Source organism: Podarcis bocagei (genome assembly GCF_964188305.1).
Source record: "Podarcis bocagei genome assembly, chromosome: 5".
Classification (NCBI taxonomy): domain Eukaryota; kingdom Metazoa; phylum Chordata; class Lepidosauria; order Squamata; family Lacertidae; genus Podarcis; species Podarcis bocagei.
The window spans coordinates 30298135-30322349 of NC_138129.1; the positions used below are offsets into that span (position 1 = coordinate 30298135).

At 42.8% G+C, this 24215-nt stretch overlaps 1 protein-coding gene across 3 annotated transcripts in view; it reads right to left on the reverse strand.

Moving 5' to 3' along the window:
- RALY (RALY heterogeneous nuclear ribonucleoprotein) overlaps positions 1-24215 on the reverse strand; it is a 212689-nt gene that overhangs the window by 24128 nt on the left and 164346 nt on the right. For all 3 annotated transcript variants that reach the window (XM_081196676.1, XM_081196678.1, XM_081196677.1), the window contains exons 3-4: positions 15455-15718; positions 5239-5311 (exon numbers count right to left, since the gene is read on the reverse strand). In XM_081196676.1, the coding sequence (XP_081052802.1) occupies positions 5239-5311; positions 15455-15710 (329 nt within the window). In that variant the 5' untranslated portion in view covers positions 15711-15718. The remainder of the gene's footprint in view (positions 1-5238; positions 5312-15454; positions 15719-24215) is intronic.

A 24215-nucleotide genomic window follows, 5' to 3' on the forward strand; every position in this document is an offset into this window, starting at 1 on the left:
GTCTAATGGAGAACCGATTCCTATTATAGCCCTATCTGGGCATTTGATCCCTTGGAAAAAAGACCTGTACTTCAGAGACAGAGCATTTGCCTTGAGGGCAGAAGGTCCCAGGTTCCATATCTGACATGGCTAGGTAGGGCTGGAAATGTTCCCATCTTAAACCCTGGAATGCTGCTGCCAGTTTGTGTAGACAGTAATGATTTAGATGGAACAATGGTCTGACTCAGTATAAGGCAACTCATACATATTTGCCAAATATCATACCTTTCCACCAGAACTTAAACCCCTCTTTATCCGGGAAGAAGATGTTGTGTTGTGCTCATATTTCCGTGAGTTCTGATGGGAAGCAGCTAAAGACCCTCTCACCTTGTCTCTCTAAATGCACACCATTTCCCCCTTTCTTATTTACTATTAGAGATGATTTCCCTGGTCTCCCACCCCCACCCTACTTCCCTTAACAACACAAGTGATACAGCAGTGTTTGATGTGTGTACCATTGCTTGAAGGTAACATAATAACTAAGATGAGGCCAAAACACCAGCCTGGGCAGAGAAGAAAGCTTGGTGGGTAATAAAAACAAGAGTGCCAGGACTTCCCTTTAATCTTCAGATGGGCTTCTTCAAAGTGGCATAAGCTGTGCTAAAGGGGCTACTAAGATTTTACCTGAATTAATGATACGATGAAAGAGGCAGAGTGGAAGAGATTATATTGACAAGAGTATTATTAAGAAGCAGAGGTTGGCAAAGGATGAAAGCAGAGTTTATCTGCTTGCTGAGTTTCTTTTAGGGGAGATGGGGAGATTGTTCCCCACCCCACCCACAAAATCCCTACCTCTCCCATATTGGCACAATGATTATGCAGAACTATCAATTTTGGGAACCCAGGAAAAAAATGGATAAAAGTGATCACATCTTCTTCCCTTAAAGCAGACGGCTTCAACCTTGGATTCCCATATGCTGATGGACTACAACACCATCATCCCCAGCTGGCTTAGCCAATGATCAGGGATCAGGGAAGCTACAGTCTGACAGCATCTGGGAACCCAAGGTTGAAGAACCCTTGATACCTTTGCAGGACTAGCACCACGATTATACCAGCAAATACCGTATTTTTTGCACCATGACACACTTTTTTCCTCCTAGAAAGTAAGGGGAAATGTCTGTGCGTGTTATGGAGCGAATGCCTACGGATGGCGGGGGGATCTGCTACAGTCGTGAGCAGAGGATCCATGGTTCCCCTTCCTTCCCTCCTCCGTGGCTTGCTTTGAAACAGCAAAGCGGGAGAAGAGCCGCTGAGTGTGGAGGAGAGAGGGACAGAGAGCCTGCTTCTTTAAAGGAGCAAAGCGGGAGAGGAGAGGAGCCGCTTACATGAGTCCGGAGCTGTTTTTTCAGCGAGCCGGGGAGGAGGGAGAGAACAGCTCACTAAATAGCAGCAAAGTTTTTTTGCAAGCAGGCTCTCTGTCCCTCTCTCTTCCCCACTCAGCTGGCTTAATAGCAGCAAAGTTTTTCAGCGAGCCGGGGAGGAGGTAGAGAAGCAGAGCCTTTAAAGGAGCAAAGCAGGAGAGGAGAGGGGCCTTCTCCTCTTATACCCCTCTTCTGCATTATTAGCAGCATCCTTCTCCACACACCCCACACGTGTTCCTTGTCCCTTGAGTGCCTTTCCTTCCCTCCCCACTTAAAACGTGGTTACAAAGCACAGATCCACATGGATCCTCAGGATTCTTGCACTGGGGCACCCCAAATTCACCATCAGATCACATAGCATGTCCATGGCTACAGCTTGCACCAAAAAAATCACGCACCCACTGTTGCCTGGGGCTGCAGTGGTGCAAAAACGTGGTTACAAAGCATGGATCTACATGGATCCTCAGGATTTTTGCATTGGGCTACCCCAAACTCACCGTCAGATTACATGTCTGTGGCCACAGCATGAACCACAAAAATCATACATCCACTGTTTCGTTTAGAATATTTTTTTCTTGTTTTCCACCTCTAAAAACTATGTGTGTGTTATGGTTGGGTGCGTGTTATAGAGCGAAAAATATGGTAATTGTGTACCTTGCCCTCCATTCCAAACTGCAATGAAATTTGAGTTTGCTGACTAAGTCCATTTGGCGCTTACAATTCCAATATGGAGAGACTGCAAACCACATTGGCGCCTGTAATCTGTAGCATACAAACAGGAATATGACTACTTTTGTTATGTTTGCAATTATGCAATTTCTATTCATGTCGTAAGCAGCTTTGTGCATGGTTTGAACTATGGAAAGGCGGCATACAAATAAAAGTATGCATGTATGTATGTTGGCAAATACTATTACCATGCAATCACTAGTCCACAGTTTGCTAGGGGTGCCTTATTCAAATTCGTTACATTTACAATGAATTGTTTTTAGTTTGTTTTATTTTGATAATTTGATGAGAGCTGTAAAGTGGCATATAAATTAAACATACACCTTTTTAAAAAAAGAAAAACGGCAAGCAGTCATCTGTTACCCTTTAGCTGATTCAAAAAATAAATTTATTTGCAGAGACGAGGAGGAGTAATTTTGTAGAGAAACAAGCCAAAATTGATTTGGCAAAAAAATGTTCCTCAGAACTTCCCACCGGGGATTCTGATGACTGAATATTCTAATATTATGCATCAAACATAGTGTACTTAATGTAAGTGTTTGATATTGAACAGTATTTGATAATTGACATTAAGTGACACTGGTAGCTTATGCACAATAGCAGTTGGTATTTGACAGATATGACAGCTGAAAGAGAACATTTTGTAAAGTGAATGCTGACTTTCCCCTCCTAATAATTCCACATATTCACTTAGCCAATAAGGAAGCAACCTTTTGAACAGGAATAAAAAACCAAAAAACTCCTCCAGAATGTGCTTTTGCTTTGGGCACTCTCTTGATGTTGCCTTCGCCTGGAACTGCTTTGTATCTGACATTTCTGCTGTGTGATTCTCTCTGCTCAGTCACCATCTTAGACTCTTCAACATTACACACGGTCCACTCTTCCTATATCCCACCCCCTACTCCTCCCCTGAGCTCCTCTCCATTGAGCCAGTGGCCTTCTCTGAAACATTGCCCTCTACTATCTCTCCTCTCCTCCTCTGCTTCTGCCTGCTCCATAGATGCTGCAGTTGTTATCTTCAATTTGTCCCTATTGTCCCGCTCTTCTAACATACTTTTCTCCTCCCTGCAAATCCACACCCCTGGCTCAGTGCCTCTGTTTGATAGTTTCACTCATATTCAGGTACAGCTGAAAGCCTTTGGTGGAGAACAAAAAAAGTGTGTGGCTGATGATCTCAGCCACTGTAAATTCATGCTCTCTCCCTTCTTGTCTAAGCAGCAATGCTGCACACATATCTATACCAACCCTAGAAATTCACAGCACTTCTCCTCCTCCAATCTTGATGCTCTGTTAGGGCCTTGCTACTGGCTCTCCACCTCCTGACACTCTGCTCAACATTTCCCCTCTTCTTCCATGCTGAAACCAAAACCTACCTGCTCTTATTTCTTTCTCCTGCTCCTTCCATATACCAGTTATTCCTCCTCCTACACTTCTCTGTACCATTTTCATTTACTTTTTCTCACCCGACGTCCACTACCCTGCTCCTCCATGTGCTCACTTGATCACATTTAAAACTATTTACAGTGGTACCTCGGGTTACATACGCTTCAGGTTACAGACTCCACTATCCCAGAAATAGTACTTCGGGTTAAGAACTTTGCTTCAGGATGAGAACAGAAATCACGAGGCGGCAGCGGGAAGCCCCATTAGCTAAAGTGGTGCTTCAGGTTAAGAACAGTTTCAGGTTAAGAACGGACCTCCAGAACGAATTAAGTACTTAACCCGAGGTACCACTGTAGTTTAATATTTTTCAATTAAATGGACAAACTTGATCCACTGATATCGGCTTTTCAATGTCCAGTAGTTATTTACACCTCCAGCACCCTGCTGCCACCCCCTTGCCTCTTAGGCTGTTTCTACACAGATATAAAAACGCTATAAAAAAAAGTTACAGGGGGAGGGGGGAACCCACTCCCAAGGCAATCTGCCATTGACTTTGGATTCTGCTCTACAGCACCATCTGATGTCAGATTTTTTAATAATGCATTTTTAACGTTATAAATTGACCTGTGTAGTTGAGTCCCCTTCCCCAAGTAATCCCCCCTTTGATATCCACTGCTGTAAACCCAAAATGGTTCCCCCTGGTTAATGGGGAAACAAAACTCTTACAGCAGTTTTGAGAGCAAACTCTAAACCTGTCCTGCTTCGGGGATTCAGATCAAACAAAAGGAGCGTTCTTACCAGTCAGCTTCTTTAATAATCACAGCAAGAGACAAAGGAATGCATATCTCTCTAGAAATGGTGTTGCTTCCAGTAAAGGCTCACCCCCTCCGTCCCCATTAATCTATGTCATTACTCTGTCGGGTAATCTGATCTTGTTGCCGCTGCACTTTCTGTTCCATCACTCTCAAAAGCCGTCTAGTCTTAGGCGAAGGGGGATCAGGAATGCTTTCCAAGGACACTGACTCTCTCCTGGCGTTTCTTCTTCTAGCTGTTCCTCAACCAGTATTTCCCAGCTTTCCCCCCCTGGACTATGCCCCTCTGCAAACCACTGTTCTAAATCAATACTGTCCTCCTGCCCTTGGGAAGGTTCAGGAAAAAAGTGGGGAGGCAGCTCCCACCATTCCTCCTCAGTCCAGCCCCTGACAAAACCTGGGCTTAAAAATGAGTCAGCCCCTATTCTGTACCGGACCCCATATTCTATTGGGTAGGAGTGAGGAATCTTTTTCAACCCGAGGACTGCATTCCTGTTTGGAAAACCTTTCAGGGGCCACATACCAATGGTGGGAAGGGCCAGAGGCGAAAGCAGATGGCGCAACAAACATGAATTTTACCTTTGTGCAGTAAACTAGTTTCTGCACCCATTTACACACCCCTCTGCTCCATCCTTGGCAAGCAAGAGGCATTCTGGATTGTGTTTCAGCCAAGCAAATGGATTAAAAGAAGGTATGAAGTAGGACTAATGAGGAGTGCAGCTTGGGGGCAGAGGGGAGATGCAGGCTGGAGAGACTCCTTAGGGCCAGACAGAAAGGCCTGGAGGGCTGCAATTGAAGTTCCCCATTCCTGCCCATACAGCACGACATATATAGACTGTATTTCCTGAATATCCCTGTTCATGCTTGTCAGATTCATTTCATTAGGTGGGAATCACAACAACAGAACTTACCTGTATAAGGCGGATGCTGTTCTCTTCAGGCCTTTGGGTCTGTTGGGCTTTGGTTCTCCAGCCATGTTTATATCTGCAGCAAATAACAATTTGGAATTACTGTTGTATTGCTCTCTTCCCATCCCTTATGCATACTTTTTTGTATCAAAGTCTTTTTTTTAATTTAAAAAAGCTTCATCTGTACTATTATTTGCATACCTTTATGCTATTTCCATACCTGCAAATAAACAAACATATACAAAGAGGTACTAGCCTTTTTCCTTTTGTGAAGGGTATAAAATGTATATGTATATATTGGGGTGTTTTCCGCAGCAAATATGTCAGCTAGAGCTGCCAGAGGACCTGCCTTTTAAGTGACTAATCAATTCATTAAATAAAAGTAAATATATTTCCATATTGCCAAAACCTGTTTGAGATGATTACAGTTTAGTAAACATCTAAGCACTGGTAGAGATATAAGGCCATTTGATCTCCTAATCTTGCACTCCTAGCGCTCGTGAATTCTTTCCCCTCCACTCTTTTGTGAAGATTATCTCCTCACTTTAGCTTTCACAAAAGAGAGGAGAGAAGAGGAAAGAGTTCAAAGGATTAGGAGTGCACACATGGTTGGAAGATCAGATCTAAACAATATGATCAAAACAGCACAAAACAAAAATAAAATTAGTTAAAAATAAAACCACTAGCAGCGACAGAAATTCAGATGCCCAATACACCTTGCTTCTCCTCAAAAGCCTGGGCAAAGAGGTGCATCTTTACCTGAAACTGAAAATGTGGCTTGTTGGAAACAGGGAATGAAACTTCTATTTCCTCCTCTCATGTGCAAAGGAGGAATAAAAGTGAAGGATGGACAACACGGACCTGTAGCTTGCTAGAGCTCATGTAACACAACAGCAAACCATGGTTTCTTGTTCATAACTGAAATGGGTCTCCCTCTCTCTATTCTCCCCACCTTGTTAAGCAGAACTCTACTCATGTAATGGGGGTTTCCTTGTTCCTTCCTGCACTATAGCTCCTCCAGCCTCCTAGGGACCCTCTAAGCACAGGTGGCCCATCCTAGTCTGCTACCTGCAGTGAAATGGGAAGGTGCTGTCTCCTCCTCCACCACCCCTCCACTGAAGCCTCACTTCTTGGGGTTGCACGGCAGTGGCTTCTGGTGAGATCTTGGAGGTCAAGTGAGAGTTTAGTGAGATCTTGCCAGAAGCCGCTGCCGTTCCCCCTCCCTTCTCCAGCAGTGGCAGTGGCGGGTGGGGCACGGTTGGGGGCACTGCTCTGCAGGATTCTGTCATCTAAGGCTTAAGCCCACCTCACGGGCAAGCCAGCCCTGCCTCTGGGATAGCATGAGATTGGGAACAGGGAGTCAGAAGGAGAATGGGGAGAATTTGGCCAGCCGGTCTTGCTCATGCAGAAGTGCCTTTCTGCTTGTGCAAAACATCTCTGGATCCAAGCCAACACATTACATGGCTCTCAGCTTATAATCATTGTCTACCTTCATCCTCCTGTAAAATGAATGCCAAATATAGAGCATACAGGAGATGTTAGTTGTGTTCCTCTGAGCCTGCTTCCATTCAGTTGAGGCTAAAGGCTGTGCTGGGTGCAGACACATGTTTGAAGTCACCCAGCATGATTTCATGAACAGTCTTCAACTCCCACAATGGGGGAGAACGATGCTTTTTTGATCTGCCAAGGAAATGTTCATTCCCAAACCTCTGTACTGAAGGGGTGTGTGATATACATGAGGATAGAAATGTGTGACAAATTTTCGCCGTCTGCATGGAATCCAAACAAAGTAACTCTGTGAACAAAGATGCCGACCGCTTTCTAGAAGCAAAGCATAAGGAAAGGTGATGTACCCTGCCACCCTGTTTTCTGAAAAATGTTCGGATGCTTGATGAAACACCCCACAAGGCCCTTCCGGCCTCTCCTCACCCTCGACACACTGGGAAGTTGCCGGCACAATGGTACAGCACCACAGATCACAGGCATTCTTCCTTCCAAAGCTAAGGAGACTTAAAACATGATAAGGGTGCCTGCGTGTGTCATGACAGGGAGACACAACAGAGTTTACGAGGGATTTGGGGGAAACACTGCAAAGTTGCTGCTCTACAGAAGAAGCGCATGTCCTAGTCAGGTGCTATACTCGCAGGCAAGATGAGCACATGAGTGGGGCCATTCATTGCAGCCCTGTCCCTGGTGTTATGCATGCAAAGTAGCACCCAATTCAAGGTGTGACTATTAGTATATAAAGCCCTCAACAGCTTTGGACCAGCTTACTTGAAGGGTCATCTTACCCATATGTGCCCACTCAATTGCTTTTATATGCAGAACTGGCACTTTTACACATTCCATATAATGTTTGTTCTGCACTTGCAAGGAATTGCAAGTGTAGCAGCAGCTACTCTCTGGAACTCCCTGCCTATTGATATTAGGGAGGCCCTCTGAGAGCATTTGCAGATGATTTAGTATTGACGCTACAGGAGCCAGAATCTAGTACTAAAAGAGTTTTAGAACTGATTCAAGAATTTGGTCAAATGGCAGGTTTTAAATTGAACAAGTTAAAAAGTAAGGTTTTAGAGAAAAATTTAACACCGATTGAAAGAGATAGGTTTCAGAATGAGACAGGATTGACTGTGGTAAAGAAAGTGAAATATTTGGGGATAAACATGACAGCCAAAAATGGGAATTTATTTAAAGACAACTATGAAAAATGTTGGGTCGAAGTGAAAAAAGATTTAGAAATCTGGTCAAACTTGAGGCTTTCACTGCTGGGTCGTATTGCTGTGATAAAGATGAATGTATTGCCAAGAATGTTGTTTCTGTTTCAAACATTGCAAATTGTGGACAAAATGGATTGCTTCAAGAAGTGGCAGAGAGATATCTCTAGATTTGTCTGGCAGGGCAAGAAGCCCAGAATAAAATTTAAGATATTAACAGATGCAAAGGAAAGGGGTGGATTTGCCCTGCCAGACTTTAAACTTTACTATGAATCAGCAGCCTTTTGCTGGTTGAAAGAATGGCTACTTCTTGAAAACACAGACATTTTAGACTTAGAAGGTTTTAACAATGTATTTGGATGGCATGCATATTTATGGTATGATAAGGTCAAAGCACATAAAGCATTCAAAAACCATATTGTCAGGAAAGCATTGTTTAATGTCTGGGTAAGATATAAAGACTTATTGGAAAATAAAACCCCAAGGTGGTTGTCACCAATGGAAGCAAAAGCTCAGAAAAGGCTCAATATGGAGGCCAAATGGCCGACATATTGGGAAATTTTGGAACAAGAAGGAGACAAATTGAAATTGCAGAGTTTCGAAAAATTAAAAAACAAAGTGAGAGACTGGCTTCATTATTATCAGATAATGGAGGCATATAATTTGGACAAGAAAATCGGCTTCCAGGTGGAAAAGTCAAAATTAGAAACAGAACTGTTAGAACCCAAAACTAAGAATCTGTCAAGAATGTATAACTTGCTGTTGAAATGGAATACTCAGGATGAAACGGTGAAATCTGCTATGATTAAATGGGCACAAGATGTTGGACATAATATTATGTTTGCTGACTGGGAACAGTTATGGACCACAGGTATGAAGTTTACGGCATGTAATGCCTTAAGAGAGAATATTATGAAAATGATATACAGGTGGTACATGACCCCAGTCAAGCTTGCAAAAATCTATCATTTGCCCGATAACAAATGTTGGAAATGTAAAGAAACAGAAGGTACATTCTTTCACCTTTGGTGGACGTGCCCAAAGATTAAGGCTTTCTGGGAAATGATATATAATGAACTGAAAAAGGTATTTAAATATACCTTCCTGAAGAAACCAGAGGCCTTTCTCCTGGGCATTGTCGGCCAATTGGTGCCAAAGAAGGACAGAAATTTTTTTATGTATGCTACAACAGCAGCAAGAATACTCATTGCAAAGTATTGCAAGACACAAGATTTACCCACTCTAGAAGAATGGCAGATGAAGGTGATCGACTACATGGAATTGGCAGAAATGACTGGCAGAATCCGAGACCAGGGAGAAGAGATGGTGAAAGAAGACTGGAAGAAATTTAAAGACTATTTACAGAAATATTGTAAAATTAATGAATGCTAGAAGGATGTTGGATAGAAACTAAGGGGTTTCCAGCTGTAATGCTTTAGGAGATACGAAAAAAAAGGTTTACAAATGGGTAAAAGCTTAATGGTAAGGATTTGCTGAACTAACAAATTGAAGTGGAATACAAAGAAGGGAGGTATGAGGAGGTCTGGGGAAATAAGTGTAAGGAAGATATGTTATGGAAAATTATTTGTTTTTTAACTGTTTTTATGTTGTATTTTGTATTTTGTTTCTTTTTATTTTTCATTTTGTTATATTTTAAAAACTTTAATATCTTTTTTTAAAAAAAAGATATTAGGGAGGCCCAGTCATAGAGCTGTTTTCACTGCCTGTTAAAACAAGCCTACCCAGACTTGTAATTTTATTCCATTTTATTTTTTGAAACTCTTGATTTTACCTACATTTTGGCGATTTCATTGTCAGTTTCCAAAGTCTTGTTATTTTCATTGCTATTTCTTGCGAAGGTTTCATGTTATTTTATGTAAACTGCTCACAGGCTTTTTTAAAAATGTATTTTTTATTAAAGATTTCTTGGTTTGCAAAAATATGTGCAATGTCTCTTTTTTTCAAGTTACATTTTCTACAGATCAGTTTCATTTGTTGAGAAATTAGTGTTACATTATGAAGCTTTCGTTTAGGGAAGCTTTTAATGTTTAATAGACTATTGTATTTTAATATTGTGTTGAAAGCCACCCAGAGTGGCTGGGGAAACCATGCCAAATGGGCAGAGTATAAATAAATTATTATTATTATTATTATTATTATTATTATTATTATTATTATTATTAAGAAAAGGGGGGAAGAGGTGGAGGGGGCCATGGTGGGTGGGGGTGGGGTGGCATCAGGTCTTACAGGCTTAAATCCCCCCCCCCAAGCAGCATATAAATAAAAATAAATTGCAAGGTGCATTTCAGTTCTGCTTAAGGTTTTCATAAGAATAAGGTGATAACCAGAGAGCATTGCATGTTGCTTTGGAGAACTGCTTCCCCTACCACACGCCACACACTGGTGTGTGTGTGTGTGTGTGTGTGTGTGTGTGTGTGTGTGTGTGTCTGTGGAAGATTTATAATACAATGGCAATATCTGTTTTCTAAAAGGATAGCAAAATGTTCTGAGTTCTCATTTCAGGTTGTTACGCCAGACTTTGCACAGGGTGGGAATAGGTTTTGGGCCTCTGCACAGGCGTGTCTAGCACTCCTGCCGCCTTCAATATCGCCACCACCTACTGGGAGATCAAAAATGCCAATTTCTGATGGAGAATGCTATCTTCAGCAACAATTCTCAGTTTATGCCTGGTGACAAGAGCTGCTCAGCGGGTGACATTTCAAAGCACTGCACACATACAAAAATAAAAATGTTACTGTAAGAAACAATTCATTTCAAGCAAACAGATACCGAGTTAGATGCTGTCACTATTGCGGGTGGACCCTCCAGTACATTGGCTGGGGAAGTTTGAGACAGATGTGAAAAGTTTGTTTTCCTAATACCAGTCAAAATGCAGAAAGGCACAACCACCTTATTGTGCAGCCCACGTTGTAATAGTTTGCTTGGGCCAAGCTACATTTAGGAGTGGACAAGCATATCAATTTTTTGGATTCTCTCAGCTTCTCATTTCTCCAGCCTTAAGTTCTGTTCTCTCTATTCCCACATCATCTTGCAATCTTGATTTTTAAAAAAGATTCCATCAGCATTTCAGTGGGAATTTCTCATAAATATAAAAATTTGTATGCAATTTTGCTCACTGTACATATTTTTGCAAGGCAATTCTACCTAATACAATGCATTTCTGTATGTTATTTTCACCAATATATGCATTTTTATTAACACTTTCCTTTAATGCATGCATTTTTGCACATGTTACTTGCCTGGACAACTTTATTACAAAATTCAGCCAAGGATGAATTTTGAAGGATGGCTGTGTTTTGTGTATTGTTTCAGAAAATGAAAATTAGGTAATTCAGTTGCAAATATGAACTGAATTAAATTTATCTCCATCCATAGGTACATATTATGTTTAATTCATTTGTATTTAATGTTACTGTTTTAATAACCAAGAAGGTGGGGTACTCAGGGTGTGTGTGTGTAATTTCCCCTGTTCCCCAAATCGTTGTGATGCCTCTAGCAGGTAAACTTTCAAACCCCTCTTCCCCTGCAGTTGGTAAACTAATGCTAAACCCCTATGGGAAACAAGATACAGTATGTGAAAAACACCCAAGCAGAAAGTTCTGCTGCCAGCACCTGAATCTGGTTGGATTGCTCTGACATGAGCTTAAAAATCAAAGATTTCAAGAGACACTGAAAGTGAGTAAAAAAAAACATTCCATGAAAAGCATAGCATAGACATGAACAAAATCCAACTCTCAAAAGAGTTTTCCCAAGAGACAGTCACTAGCAAAACTCACAGTGAACACAATTAACAAGCTCAGAAACCACTTAAAGGAACATACTTTATGCTTGCCAGAAGACCCAAGGTGGGCTGGTGAAAGAACCTTAGCCTGCAATCTTTAACTCCACTGACCTGGGAATAAGCACCACTGAATTCAGTAGGCCTTACTTCTGAGTAGACATGCTTAGGTTTGAACTGGTGTCACTTATGTCTCAGCTCTCAGCCTCACTATATTAAATGATCTCCCCTCATTGACTTGCAAGAAATCACTAACATTAAAAGAGTCTTGGAACAGTATTTTCCAAAAATAGATTAAGTTTCAGGTCATGACCTAAGAATATTTACTTCTCTTGCCTTCTATGTCTCCACCTTACATTTATTAATTCATTTGAACAGAAAAATACAACTTTCTTCTTTGCCTAAAATTATTTCTGTCAGATTAGCTGAACTCTTCCTTTTCCAACCCATTGTTCTTTATCTTCCTGTGAAATCCCATAGATGTCTACTAAAAAATGAGTTCCATGGGGCTTACTCCCAGGGAAATGTGTCTTCTTAGGTGCTATTTTTCTAGAAAAAGAGGTGCTGGAACTCACCATGAAAGCCTCCCCTGTTCTCTTCTAATGGCACTGGCACCCACCTGAGAGGTGCCAGAACCAAGTTCCAGTGAGTTCTGGTTGAAAAAGAAAAAGCTCTGCTCTTAATGACCCTTCTAGGAGACAGGGATCATTAATCCTTCCAAGAGGTAGGGATATTAGATGCAGCTGGGCAAAATCTAATCTTGCTTGCCACTGGCTTAAAATACTCAGATGACAGAATAGCTAAGGATGGGATGAAATAGAGATTAACTGTTTTAAGAATGAATCAACCTAAAGAGGGTGACTCTAACTCATATTTCCTTTTATTATTGATGACAAAACCCCATTTAAAGTTACTGTTTGCATTGGGAGGAAGCTCCCTGCCTTTCTGACTTTGGGGAACTCAAGAGCTGTTCTTTCAACTGTACAGGCATTTATACAGGTACATACTGATTGGCAATAGCAAGTGAGTGGTCCAGTTCCATAGTTGCTATTGGGCATGAGAGCAAGCTCTGTGCATTTCCAGCAGAAAAGGCAACTATGTGGGTGGTTTCATGCACCAATGTGCAGAGGAGGGTTGACTCAGTACCTCTGAAAATGACATAGTCAGATTCTGAGCATAAACAACAGTTATCAAGTTCTGATTGTGGACTTTCTAGCAGTATCTGGCTGGGCATATTAAAGGTATAATTCTGGCACAGTAGTTGTATCATCTAACTCAGAATGGCTGCTGAGCTTATCAGATGGGGCCCATTATGCTATAACGAGAAACACTATGAATGGAACCTTATAATCTTTGGAATAATAATAATAATAATAATAATAATAATAATAATAATAATAATTTATACCCCACCTATCTAGCTGGGTCCCCAGCCACTCTGGGTGGCTTCCAACAAAATATTAAAATACAATAGTCTATTAAACATTAAAAGCTTCACTAAACAGGGCTGCCTTCAGATGTCTTCTAAAAGTCTGGCAGTTGTTTTTCTCTTTGACATCTGGTGGGAAGGAGTTCCACAGGGCGGGTGCCACTACTGAGAAGGCCCTCTCCCTGGTTCCCTGTAACTTGGCTTCTCGCAGCGAGGGAACCCCCAGAAGGTCCTCGGCGCTGGACCTCAGTGTCCGGGTAGAACGATGGGGGTATGCAAACCATGTGATCTACCAATAAGCCATGGACCCTTTCAAAATTTCCCAGGCTTTCCCAGCTGTGCTACTTGAGATCCTTCAACCAGAGACCTCAGAAAATTTACCTGTAGTACTGAGCTGCTAGGGAGTTTAAAGAGAAGCAGATGTGATCTGAAAGAGAAGATTCTATCACTTTTCAACAGTAACAAGGGCTTTGGGCAAAGTATTACACCTACTGTATTAACACAGAGCATATACCAATAATGAGCTATATTGGATGCAGCATTCAGACTTTTCAATGAAAGCAAGGTTTAAGTGAAGTAACCACTTCCATCAGGACATATTTTCCACAGTAAGCTTTCTTACATGTTATGTTTGCAGTGCAGGTAATCAGGATTATCCCCAAGGAAATTTGGTAGCTTATACTGTTCTCTCCTTTCGTTTCTAGTAGTTTATGATTAAAAGCCTCTCCTGCGCTGCGTGATCATTCATGGCTGTTTAGTGGTAGATGGGCTGCTTTTTGTAATATGTGAACAATTGGGGGCTGCGGTCACATATCATGGCACCAAAGCACTGAGAATAAGCCTTTTGCATTTTTCACAGTGTGTGCCACATTAGGTGCCTAATTTGATTTGGGACCTCTCGGTGCTGCTGTAGCGCATACTACAAGCAAACATCATCATCACTTCGTGTTCAGCAGCTGGCAGCCTCACTGCAGAAAATGAAATCCTGAACACCCACACACCTGGTTTTAGAACATCTGTTTGTCTTGCAGCAAAGACTCAAAACGGATCTGCAACAAATTGCCCCTAATAGGCCCAAGTTAGTTGCAAAAGACTCAGAATCAGCAGAAGAAGGTGGGCAGATGACCTACAAGAAGGGCTGGCCTACTTCTCTAATGCTTCCTAGCTGCCTTTAAATTAGGGCTGCAGTTAGCTTAATTGGCAAATTAATTAACTAAAATGTTAGTTGATTAATCAGCAAGGGCCCCCTGTAATAAGTCAGGCTGCTAATGAAGCAGAGACTTAACCTATTTTTGGGGCTATTTGGCTAGATTTCCTGTGACTGCTATACAGGTAATGCATAAAAGTTTATTAACATTGAACGGTAACTTTTGTCTACTGCAATATTGTGCTTCTTTTTTGAAATGTTAGTTCTAATATGCAGTTTTAATTAAATCAATTAATTAGTTAATTCATTTATCAGTTAAAAGGCACCAGATCAGTTATTTAAGTGGTTGATAGCTGGCCCTTTCATTGTACACCTTCAGGCACCAGGCAAAAACATTCCTCCTCAATCATGCTTTTGGCTGATGAATATCCTAAACCCTTTTAAATATGTTTGGGGGGAGGGTTATTGGTTTGGGAGGGTTGTTCTTGTTTTTATCATGTATTTTGTGTTTTTATCTTGTATTTTTATGTTGTGAACTGCTCTGAAATCTAAGGACGAAGGGCGGTATACAAATTTAATAAATAATAGCAACAGTAATAATGTAAGCACTGCCCCTCAATGTAATCCTCTCTTTGAGGCATGTATTTGCAGTATAAGGTTGTAAAGTGTGAACGTTTTACTTATGCAGAAAGCAAATGGGCGCAAATCAACATTTGCTTTGGAGTATATGCGAAGTAACTCGACAAATAGCAGGCTAGTTCTTGATGCTGCTTATTGAACAGGAGGAGAGGGGATCAGCTACAGAAATTAATACTCCTCTGAAACCAAAGCTATTTTCTTTCATGCCTCCTCCAAGGCTAGGGAGCTTATGGCATAAGTCCTCTTAAAACAACCTCAGGAACACATTTTTGCATAGGTCTCCTAGCCTTGCAACTCAAGGTTCTATGTCAAGAGTACAACTTTCCATGCAAAAGTCAAAACTCTGTGATATTCATTTCAACTTCACATGGGAGAGGCCTTCCCCCAGTTCCACAGGGACCTTCAGTTTTCCGAGGGTTCCCCATCCACCTTAGTCTGCACATACCAAGTTCCAAATAAGGATATTAGAGAAAGAGGCAACGAGTCCTTACCTAATGTCTGCCCGGCGAGTACTCTCCCATTCTCCCCCAGGACAGCTGCCCGTGCGTGCCTCTCGTTTGAGTACTGTACAAATGCATAGCCCTTGTGAACAGAGCAGCCCACCACCCTGCCGTACTTAGAGAAGATGGTCTCTACGTCTGACTTCTTGACCACTGCTGTGTTGAGGTTCCCAATGAAGACTCTGGAGTTGATGGACTTGGGGTCATTCTTGTTTGTGATGTTACTCGTCTGCACTTTCAGTGACATCTTGACACCTGAGTAGGCAAGATATAGGGAGGGTCAGGAAGGCACCGGCATCCTAAAGGAAAAGAGCCTGGTGGCGCCAGGCAACGGTGGTCACATGGGATTAGAGCAAAATGTTCTGTCAAAAATATGCAGAGAACAAAGTGAACTGGTGACAACCAAAGCCCGTTTGTCAGGTGTTATTCATGCAGAAACTAAATCCTCACAAAGCCTGAGGAACAGTGGTCTTGTGGCACCTGAGACCTCAATTAGGCCTAATTTTAGGTTTATAGTATAGGCTCTGAATTGTGGAGGTTGTTTTTCCTTATTTAGGAAAGAGGTCCAATCAGTAGAGAGAACTATTACCCTTTCTTGGTGTCTTTACTACAGAATAACAAGAAATAGGTCACAACCACACCATGCATTTAAAGCACATTGTTTTCCCCAAAGATTCCTGGAAACTGGTGTTTGTTAAGAGTACTGGGACATGAGAGGGAGTAAACTACAGGTCCCAGGATTCTTTGGGGGCAGCCATATTCTTTAAATATATTCAACTCAACTGGCACTCTAACAGAAGCCAGTTGAAGGGCTCTTGCTAGTGCAAGGAGGGTTTACCCCCTCTCTTCGCCCCATGTGGTCACATGCCTCCCCCAGATCTTGTCAGGAGAACCCTGAGAAGAGTGCACAGGAGAGGAGGGGTGGGTCATTCCATCAAGCAAGCAGAAATTCTTGTGCTGGTGGAACAATCAGAACAGCATAACATTGAATCCCTCTCGCAGTGTGGAGGCAACCATAGTTACAGATTAGTGTTGCCACATTACAACTTGGGGATCCTCTCTTTTGTTTTCAGGTCCACCAAAGAAATGGGAGACAAAACAGTAATTGTTTCTCCTTCTCATTTGACTCCCCCCACTTTTATCCTTTTTTCCTTTCTCACCTGCTGAATTGCATCCTTGGAGTTATCAGGGCAAAAGAAGTCAAGAGAGGAGGGTAAATACAAGAATCTGAGGGAATTCATGACAGGTGTTGCTACACAGTGCTTCGTATTTCCCACAATGGGCAAACAAAAGATCAAATCTCAATCCACTTCTCCTATCAGCACTGGCACAATATGTTTTACTGCCCGGGGTGATAGACAAGATGGCAGCTCATCCCTTTCCCATAAATTCCATGTACATAATCCAACCTGACTGGCACTTAAATTTTTACTTCATCACTGGTTGCCTCCGCTGTACCTCAGGGCAGGTATAGAACTGACTATGTGACAGCACAGTTCTGTCATCCCCGACTTTGCTGGCCCTTCCCACGCCTCAGCATTTGCTTCCTGAGGAAGTTGCCTCACTCTGCCTCATAGTATGACCAGCCTTGTCCCTTTCTAATGGCTCTCTAAGACGCCTTCTGTATTAAACATTTAAAGCAGTGTTGTACTACCTGAATAGTCATGGCTTCCCTCAAGGAATCCTGGGAGCTGTAGTTTGTCAAGGCAGCTGAGAGTGGTTAGGGGACCCCTATTCACCTCATGCAGCTACTGTTCCCAGAATTCCCTGGGAAAAGGAATTGACTGTTAACCACAGATGGGGACTTAGTGGGAATTGCTTGCTTAGGTGGATGTACATAGAATTACTACTTCAGAAGGAATGCTACTAATAAATAATAATACTCTTATGACAGAAAAGAGACAGTGGGATAGCTGTTTGGGTAAGATGGTGGATATTCTTGGGTGTCTGCCCAGACTGAACAGGAACACATCACAAAAAGAGAAGGATCTCTGAAATCTTATCTGAACCATCCCAGTTATAAGCAAAAGAATGGGCTATACTATGAGGCTTGCTTCATGCTTTCTTCACACACAAACATTTAAGAAGCTTTTACTACACTCTGACACCTCCCCTGCTGTGAGAGCCCCTCCTTGGAAGACTGAGATTGGGACACGCCAACTGTATTCAAAGAGAATTTTAAAAACCCTTTTTCTCAAATGTCTCTTCTCCTTGAATCGTAACCCTCTCTGCTAAAAGTTGCCTCCCAGGGATGTGAGGAAGAGGGTATTGAACAGCCCTCTGCCTTCCGACACTCCTCTCCCCACCAATTTCCACCGGGGGCCCTTCCTGATCCTGTGGGCCAAGGGGCAAGGCCTGTGTGACTTTCCACCACCTCCCACGGCGATGAACAGCACACCCTGAATACGCTTCACTTTACACCACTTTGGTCTTCCTTCCTGAGCCATTTGCAAGATTGGCTTGAGTAGCTGCAAGAGGCTGTTCTCTGGCAAAGACTCTTCCGCCTGCCAGTTCGATTGCACTGGGCTGCGACGAGGAGGACTGAGCCCCATTTTCAATATGCAGAGCAGCGCTGGCCTTGGAATACCATGGGGCATGTCAAATTCACCTTTCCCACTCCTCTCATGCCTCCTGCATTATTCATGCCCCCCGGATCAATCTGAATAGATCTGAGCAACGCATATGCAATCCAGACAGAGCACGGAGCCAGACTTTATAGCTTTAGCTTTCCATTTTTCACTCCCACAATGCAATGTCAACACGGTCTGTGTCAGTGGGCTCAGCTCCCAGTAGGTAGTTCTTAAAAAAAATATCAAACATCAAATCTGAGCTGTGAGACAAGACAAAGCTATTCATCTCTCCTAGATACACCAGCTTTCTAGTTATCCTGGGCTGAAAACTTTCATAGACTGTGTATGCATCATGCACTTAAAGCACACCCCTCTGAAATAATTCCAGGAACTGTAGTTTGCTAAGGACCCTGGGAATTGTAGCTCTGCGAAGAGTTAAAAAAACCCCACAGAATTATTGGGGTGTGTGTGCTTTAAATGTATGGTATATACACAGTCTTAGGTACAGTGAGGCAGGCTTGGCACAGGGAGCAAGGAAGTGTACAATTGTGCATGAATATGTGCAAGGGGTGCAAGCAACAGCAGTACGGTACTAGCAGTCCCCCACCAATGTTGTTTTAAGCAAGGCTTTGGGAAAGGGGATATGCAACGAGGCTGGGATATCTGACGCGCCTTTAATATTTCATTTGCTGCTTTCCAAAGGAAATGTTGCTTTTGCTTGTTCTGAAATAAGGCTGCAATCCTCTATACACACAGGACCTCCTGAAACAAGAGGGGGCTTACTTCCAAGTAAATGTATACAGAATAGCACGGCACAACAATTTTTTGAAGAAGAAAAACACACCAAAGTTCTTTTTGGAGCATTTGGGATGATTGCAATAGCATTCCATGCAGCAGATTAACCATGAAGAACATAAGTAGAGCCCCGCTGGATGAGGCCAATGGCTCACTGAGCCCAGCATCTTGTTCTTACAGTGGCCAAGTGGATGGCTATGGAAAGCCTGAAAGCAGGGCTTGAGTGTAACAGCACCCCCCCCCCCGTGCTGTTAATTATAACAACTACTATTTAGTGCTCACTGGAAGGACAGATCCTGAAGCTGAGGCTCCAATACTTTGGCCACCTCATGAGAAGAGAAGACTCCCTGGAAAAGACCCTGATGTTGGGAAAGATGGAGGGCACAAGGAGAAGGGGATGACAGAGGGCGAGATGGTTGGACAGTGTTCTCAAAGCTACTAAAATGAGTTTGACCAAACTGCAGGAGGCAGTGGAAGACAGGAGTGCCTGGCGTGCTCTGGTCCATGGGGTCACAAAGAGTCGGACATGACTAAATGACTAAACAACAACAACAACTATTTAACTTTAAGAATTGAGGTCTGAATTTGCTTTCCCCCTCTCCTCTCCCCCCTCTCTCTTTTCCTTTTGTGTCATGTCTCTTAGATGGTGAGTCTGTAGGCAGGGACTGTCTTGCTTTATGAATGTCAGTGGTTCTGGGAGCCTTTTTGGTTAAAAGCTGGGCAAACAAACAAACAAACAAATATTGATCTAAAAGGCTCCCTAGAGACCAATGTCCATAATTTCCCTAGGCATTTTGCTCTTTGCTCTTGCAGGGTCAACATTTGTACTTGGTTTCCTTTTTTAAAACAGAGAAAGTTTGTTCAACTTTATCTCAAACCCTGCTTAGCCAAAAGAAAGAATCATTGACTCTGACAAAGGGACAAGAGGTGGGGCAGCTTGCAAGCATTCTTGGAGGACATAGATGATCTGGAATAATAGAATAATAGAATCAGAATGGTGGAATTGGAAGGGACCACAAGAGTTATCTAATCTAACCCCCTACAATGAAGGAATCTTAGATCCAGTGGCGTAGCGTGGGGGGTGCAGGGGGGGCTGGCCACACCGGGCGCAACATCTGGGGGTTAGGGTTACGGGGCGCAAATCCACGGGTTAGGGGGCACAAATCCACGGGTTAGGGGGCGCAAATTACTTGCCTTGCCCCGGGTGCTGACAACCCACGCTACGCCACTGCTTAGATCCATTCCAATCAGGCCTGGCTGTGGAGGAGAGTCGCCCTTGGTCACACTGATGGATGATGTGGATAAGAAAACAACAACCCAAGCTTGAATCCTGACAAGATGGAGGCACTATTAGTGTGTAGCTCCCATGTCTGGCCAGTTGCCTACCCTGGATGGAGTTGTAGCCCCCTGAAGGAGCAGGTTTGGGGGTGTTTCTCGATCCAGCTCTGTCACTGTATGCTCAAGTAGCCTCAGTGGCAAGAAGTGCCTTTTATCAATGCGGCTGGTTCAACAGCTAGGGCTGTTCCTGGGCCAGGAAAGCCTTGCCACAGTAGTTCACTCACTGGTTACTTCAAGACAGGATTACTGCCATTCACTTCAAGACTGGACTACTGCCACACTTCCCTCGTGCTTAGTCTGGAAGCCACAGCTAGTGCAGAATGCTGCAGCACAATTGCTGACAGGAGTGGGATCTTGTTGGCATACGACACCTGTGCTCAGAGATCTGCACTGGTTGCTAACCTGCTACCGGGCCAAGTTCAAGGTGTTACTATTAGTATACAAAGCCTTAATGACTTGGGACCATTTTACCTTCATGATCACCTAACTCCACATGTGCCCACTCAAACGCTTTGATCGGCAGAACTGGCAATACTGCAGAGGCCACATAACACCTGCCCCACATTTGTAAGGACTCAATTGTTTGGTGGGGCAGAACCTGCCCTTTGGAACTCCCTGCCTATTGATATCAAACAGGCACCTTCACTGCATAGCTGTCAACTTTTCCCTTTTCTTGCGAGGAATCCTATTCGGAATAATGGAATTTCCCTTTAAAAAAGGGAAACATTGACAGCTATGCTTCACTCTATTCTTTTTGGTGCCTGCTAAGAAGGGCAGTGCCAAAGAATGCTCCAACTACCGCACAATTTCACTCATTTCACACGCTAGCAAGGTTATGCTTAAAATTCTACAAGGAAGGCTCAAGCAGTATGTGGACCGAGAACTCCCAGAAGTGCAAGCTGGATTTAGAAGAGGCAGAGGAACCAGAGACCAAATTGCAAACATGCGCTGGATTATGGAGAAAGCTAGAGAGTTCCAGAAAGACATCTACTTCTGCTTCATTGACTATGCAAAAGCCTTTGACTGTGTCAACCACAGCAAACTATGGCAAGTTCTTAAAGAAATGGGAGTGCCTGATCACCTCATCTGTCTCCTGAGAAATCTCTATGTGGGACAAGAAGCTACAGTTAGAACTGGATATGGAACAACTGATTGGTTCAAAATTGGGAAAGGAGTACGACAAGGCTGTATATTGTCTCCCTGCTTATTTAACTTATATGCAGAATTCATCATGCGAAGGGCAGGGCTGGATGAATCCCAAACCGGAATTAAGATTGCCGGAAGAAATATCAACAACCTCAGATATGCAGATGACACAACCTTGATGGCAGAAAGTGAGGAGGAATTAAAGAACCTTTTATTGAGGGTGAAAGAGGAGAGCGCAAAATATGGTCTGAAGCTCAACATCAAAAAAACGAAGATCATGGCCACTGGTCCCATCACCTCCTGGCAAATAGAAGGGGAAGAAATGGAGGCAGTATGAGATTTTACTTTCTTGGGCTCCATGGTCACTGCAGATGGTGACAGCAGTCACAAAATTAAAAGACGCCTGCTTCTTGGGAGAAAAGCAATGACAAACCTAGACAGCATCTTAAAAAGTAGAGACATCACCTTGCCAACAAAGGTCCGTATAGTAAAAGCCATGGTTTTCCCAGTAGTGATGTATGGAAGTGAGAGCTGGACCATAAAGAAGGCTGATCGCTGAAGAATTGATGCTTTTGAATTATGGTGCTGGAGGAGATTCTTGAGAGTCCCATGGACTGCAAGAAGATCAAACGTATCCATTCTTAAGGAAATCAGCCCTGAGTGCTGACTGGAAGGACAGATTGTGAAGCTGCGGCTCCAATACTTTGGCCACCTCATGAGAAGAGAAGACTCCCTGGAAAAGACCCTGATGCTGGGAAAGTTGGAGGGCACAAGGAGAAGGGGACGACAGAGGATGAGATGGTTGGACTGTGTTCTTGAAGCTTCCAGCATGAGTTTGATCAAACTGCGGCAGGCAGTGGAGGACAGAAGTGCCTGGCGTGCTCTGGTCCATGGGGTCATGAAGAGTCGGACACGACTAAACGACTAAACAACAACAACAACAAAACATTCTTGTTTAGGTAAGCCTATCCAGATGCTTAGAATTGCTGGTGTGAATTTTAATCTGTTTTAGTATTTTAACTTTTTGTATGTTTTAAAGTATTGTGATTTTTTTCTTGATTTTATTTTTTTATCTTTTTTGTAAATTGCTTTGATTTTTTTTACCATCAAGCAGTGTATAAATGTTTACGAAATAAATAAATAAATAAATAAATAAATAAGTAAATAAGCGAGCAAGCGAACTATCCGCACACCCTCTGCCCTTTTCTATTTTGAGCAGCTCCGGCATTGATTCCTTTCATGGCAGGCCTTCATCAGGTGCCATGTTTTGGCTTCCCGTCTGCATCTGAAAAGTGAGCTTATCACTGCATTTCGGCATCTGATATGTTTTCATTCTCTCTCATCATCCCTATTCTCATGACAAGCTGAAAGAGAAGAAAGGGAATGGAGTGAGTTATTTCTCACTCGGGGAGCTCGAGTTTTCATCAAGCTTTGACCTGATTGATTGCAAAAACCTTCCGGTCACTTGTTAAAAGCCCCAGTGAATGTGTGTTGCTTTCCTTTCCATTCCACTCCCACCCCCAAATGAATTATAGTTTGTCCTGGCAAAAGCATTAGCTTGCTTCTCTGAAAAAGTGGCGAAGCAGTACTTCCAACCGCATAATGACAGCTGAAATCTAATATTGCACAATTAGGGAAGAGATTTGACCCACCCAAGGAGAGGTTCACTGTCGAGTCGAAAACAATTGCGAGGCCACACCCTAAAAGACTTACATATAGCCTTGATCCAGCCAAAATGATGTGTTAATAATCACAATAATAATTAGTAATTTGGCTTATTAGCTGCTTACTACAAAAGAGTTGTTGAGTGACATATGGAAAATTAAGGACACTTCTAGGCTGTTGCTATTTTGGGGAAGGATTCAGTTACGTACCTGCAAATTCAAGTTGTGCAGTTATAGCTGATTTGCAGCTCTTGCGAAACCAACCTGCTTCCCCCAAAGACTCGACTTTTTGCAATAAGGAAAGTAATGTGAAAAGGCACAGGAAAATGTGGGATAACACTTGCACCATCTAACCTCCCTGTAAACAGAGCAAATGCTCAATAAATAGATAATGTTGTTTAAACAACTCCAGATGGGTGCTCAATAAATAGGTCATCTGATAGCGCCCCATGAGCAAAAGGCGTAGCATAAAATAAAAAACAGTACATGACAATAAAGCCATTGCAATGACCATAAACAGAAAAAAAACTAAGCCAGAACAGAACTGCCTCTACTAGTGCTTTTTGTGGGATGTTATCACTATTCACAGAAATCTTTCTCCTTATCACCACTGACTCTACACCAAGCAGCTATTTAGTTGCCATCATGTAGCTTGAGAGATGCCCGTTTAATGTTCTTGCTGGTGTGAATTATAATTCACTGTGGTTGGAAAGGAGAGCAACAAATTCAAGTTTTAACAAGCAACTGGAAATAAATATAAAGCTTCCACTGGGGGATGGGAGGGGTGGAGGCGGCATCATGAGTCAGGACCTCTGTGGGCTTTTAAAAGTGTGACTGAAGGGTTAAAGAAAAATCATCCTGAGCATGCGCTAAGAGTGTGTTAAGATCTCTGGGTGGCCTCCCCTCGATGTCCCATTGCCAGCAGAGCTTCATTATGTGGCAATGTGAGAAAGGGGCTTTCTGTTTGGTAGCACCCCAGTTATGGAATGCCCTTCCCTCTGAAGTTTGGCTTTTTTCATTTTGGTGCCAGCAAAAAACACACTTTATTTACTCAAGCTTATATTGTGTTATTGGTGGTGATAGTCTAAGGTTATTCATACTCCATAGTTTTATAGACTGGGAGTTATTTGCTGTGTGTCTACTTCCGCAAATGGTGGTGTGGAAGTGAGGAACCTATTATTTATGCAGATTGTTTTGGTGTGCTTGAACCCTGGCCCTGGGATCAATTTCAGTTAGCTC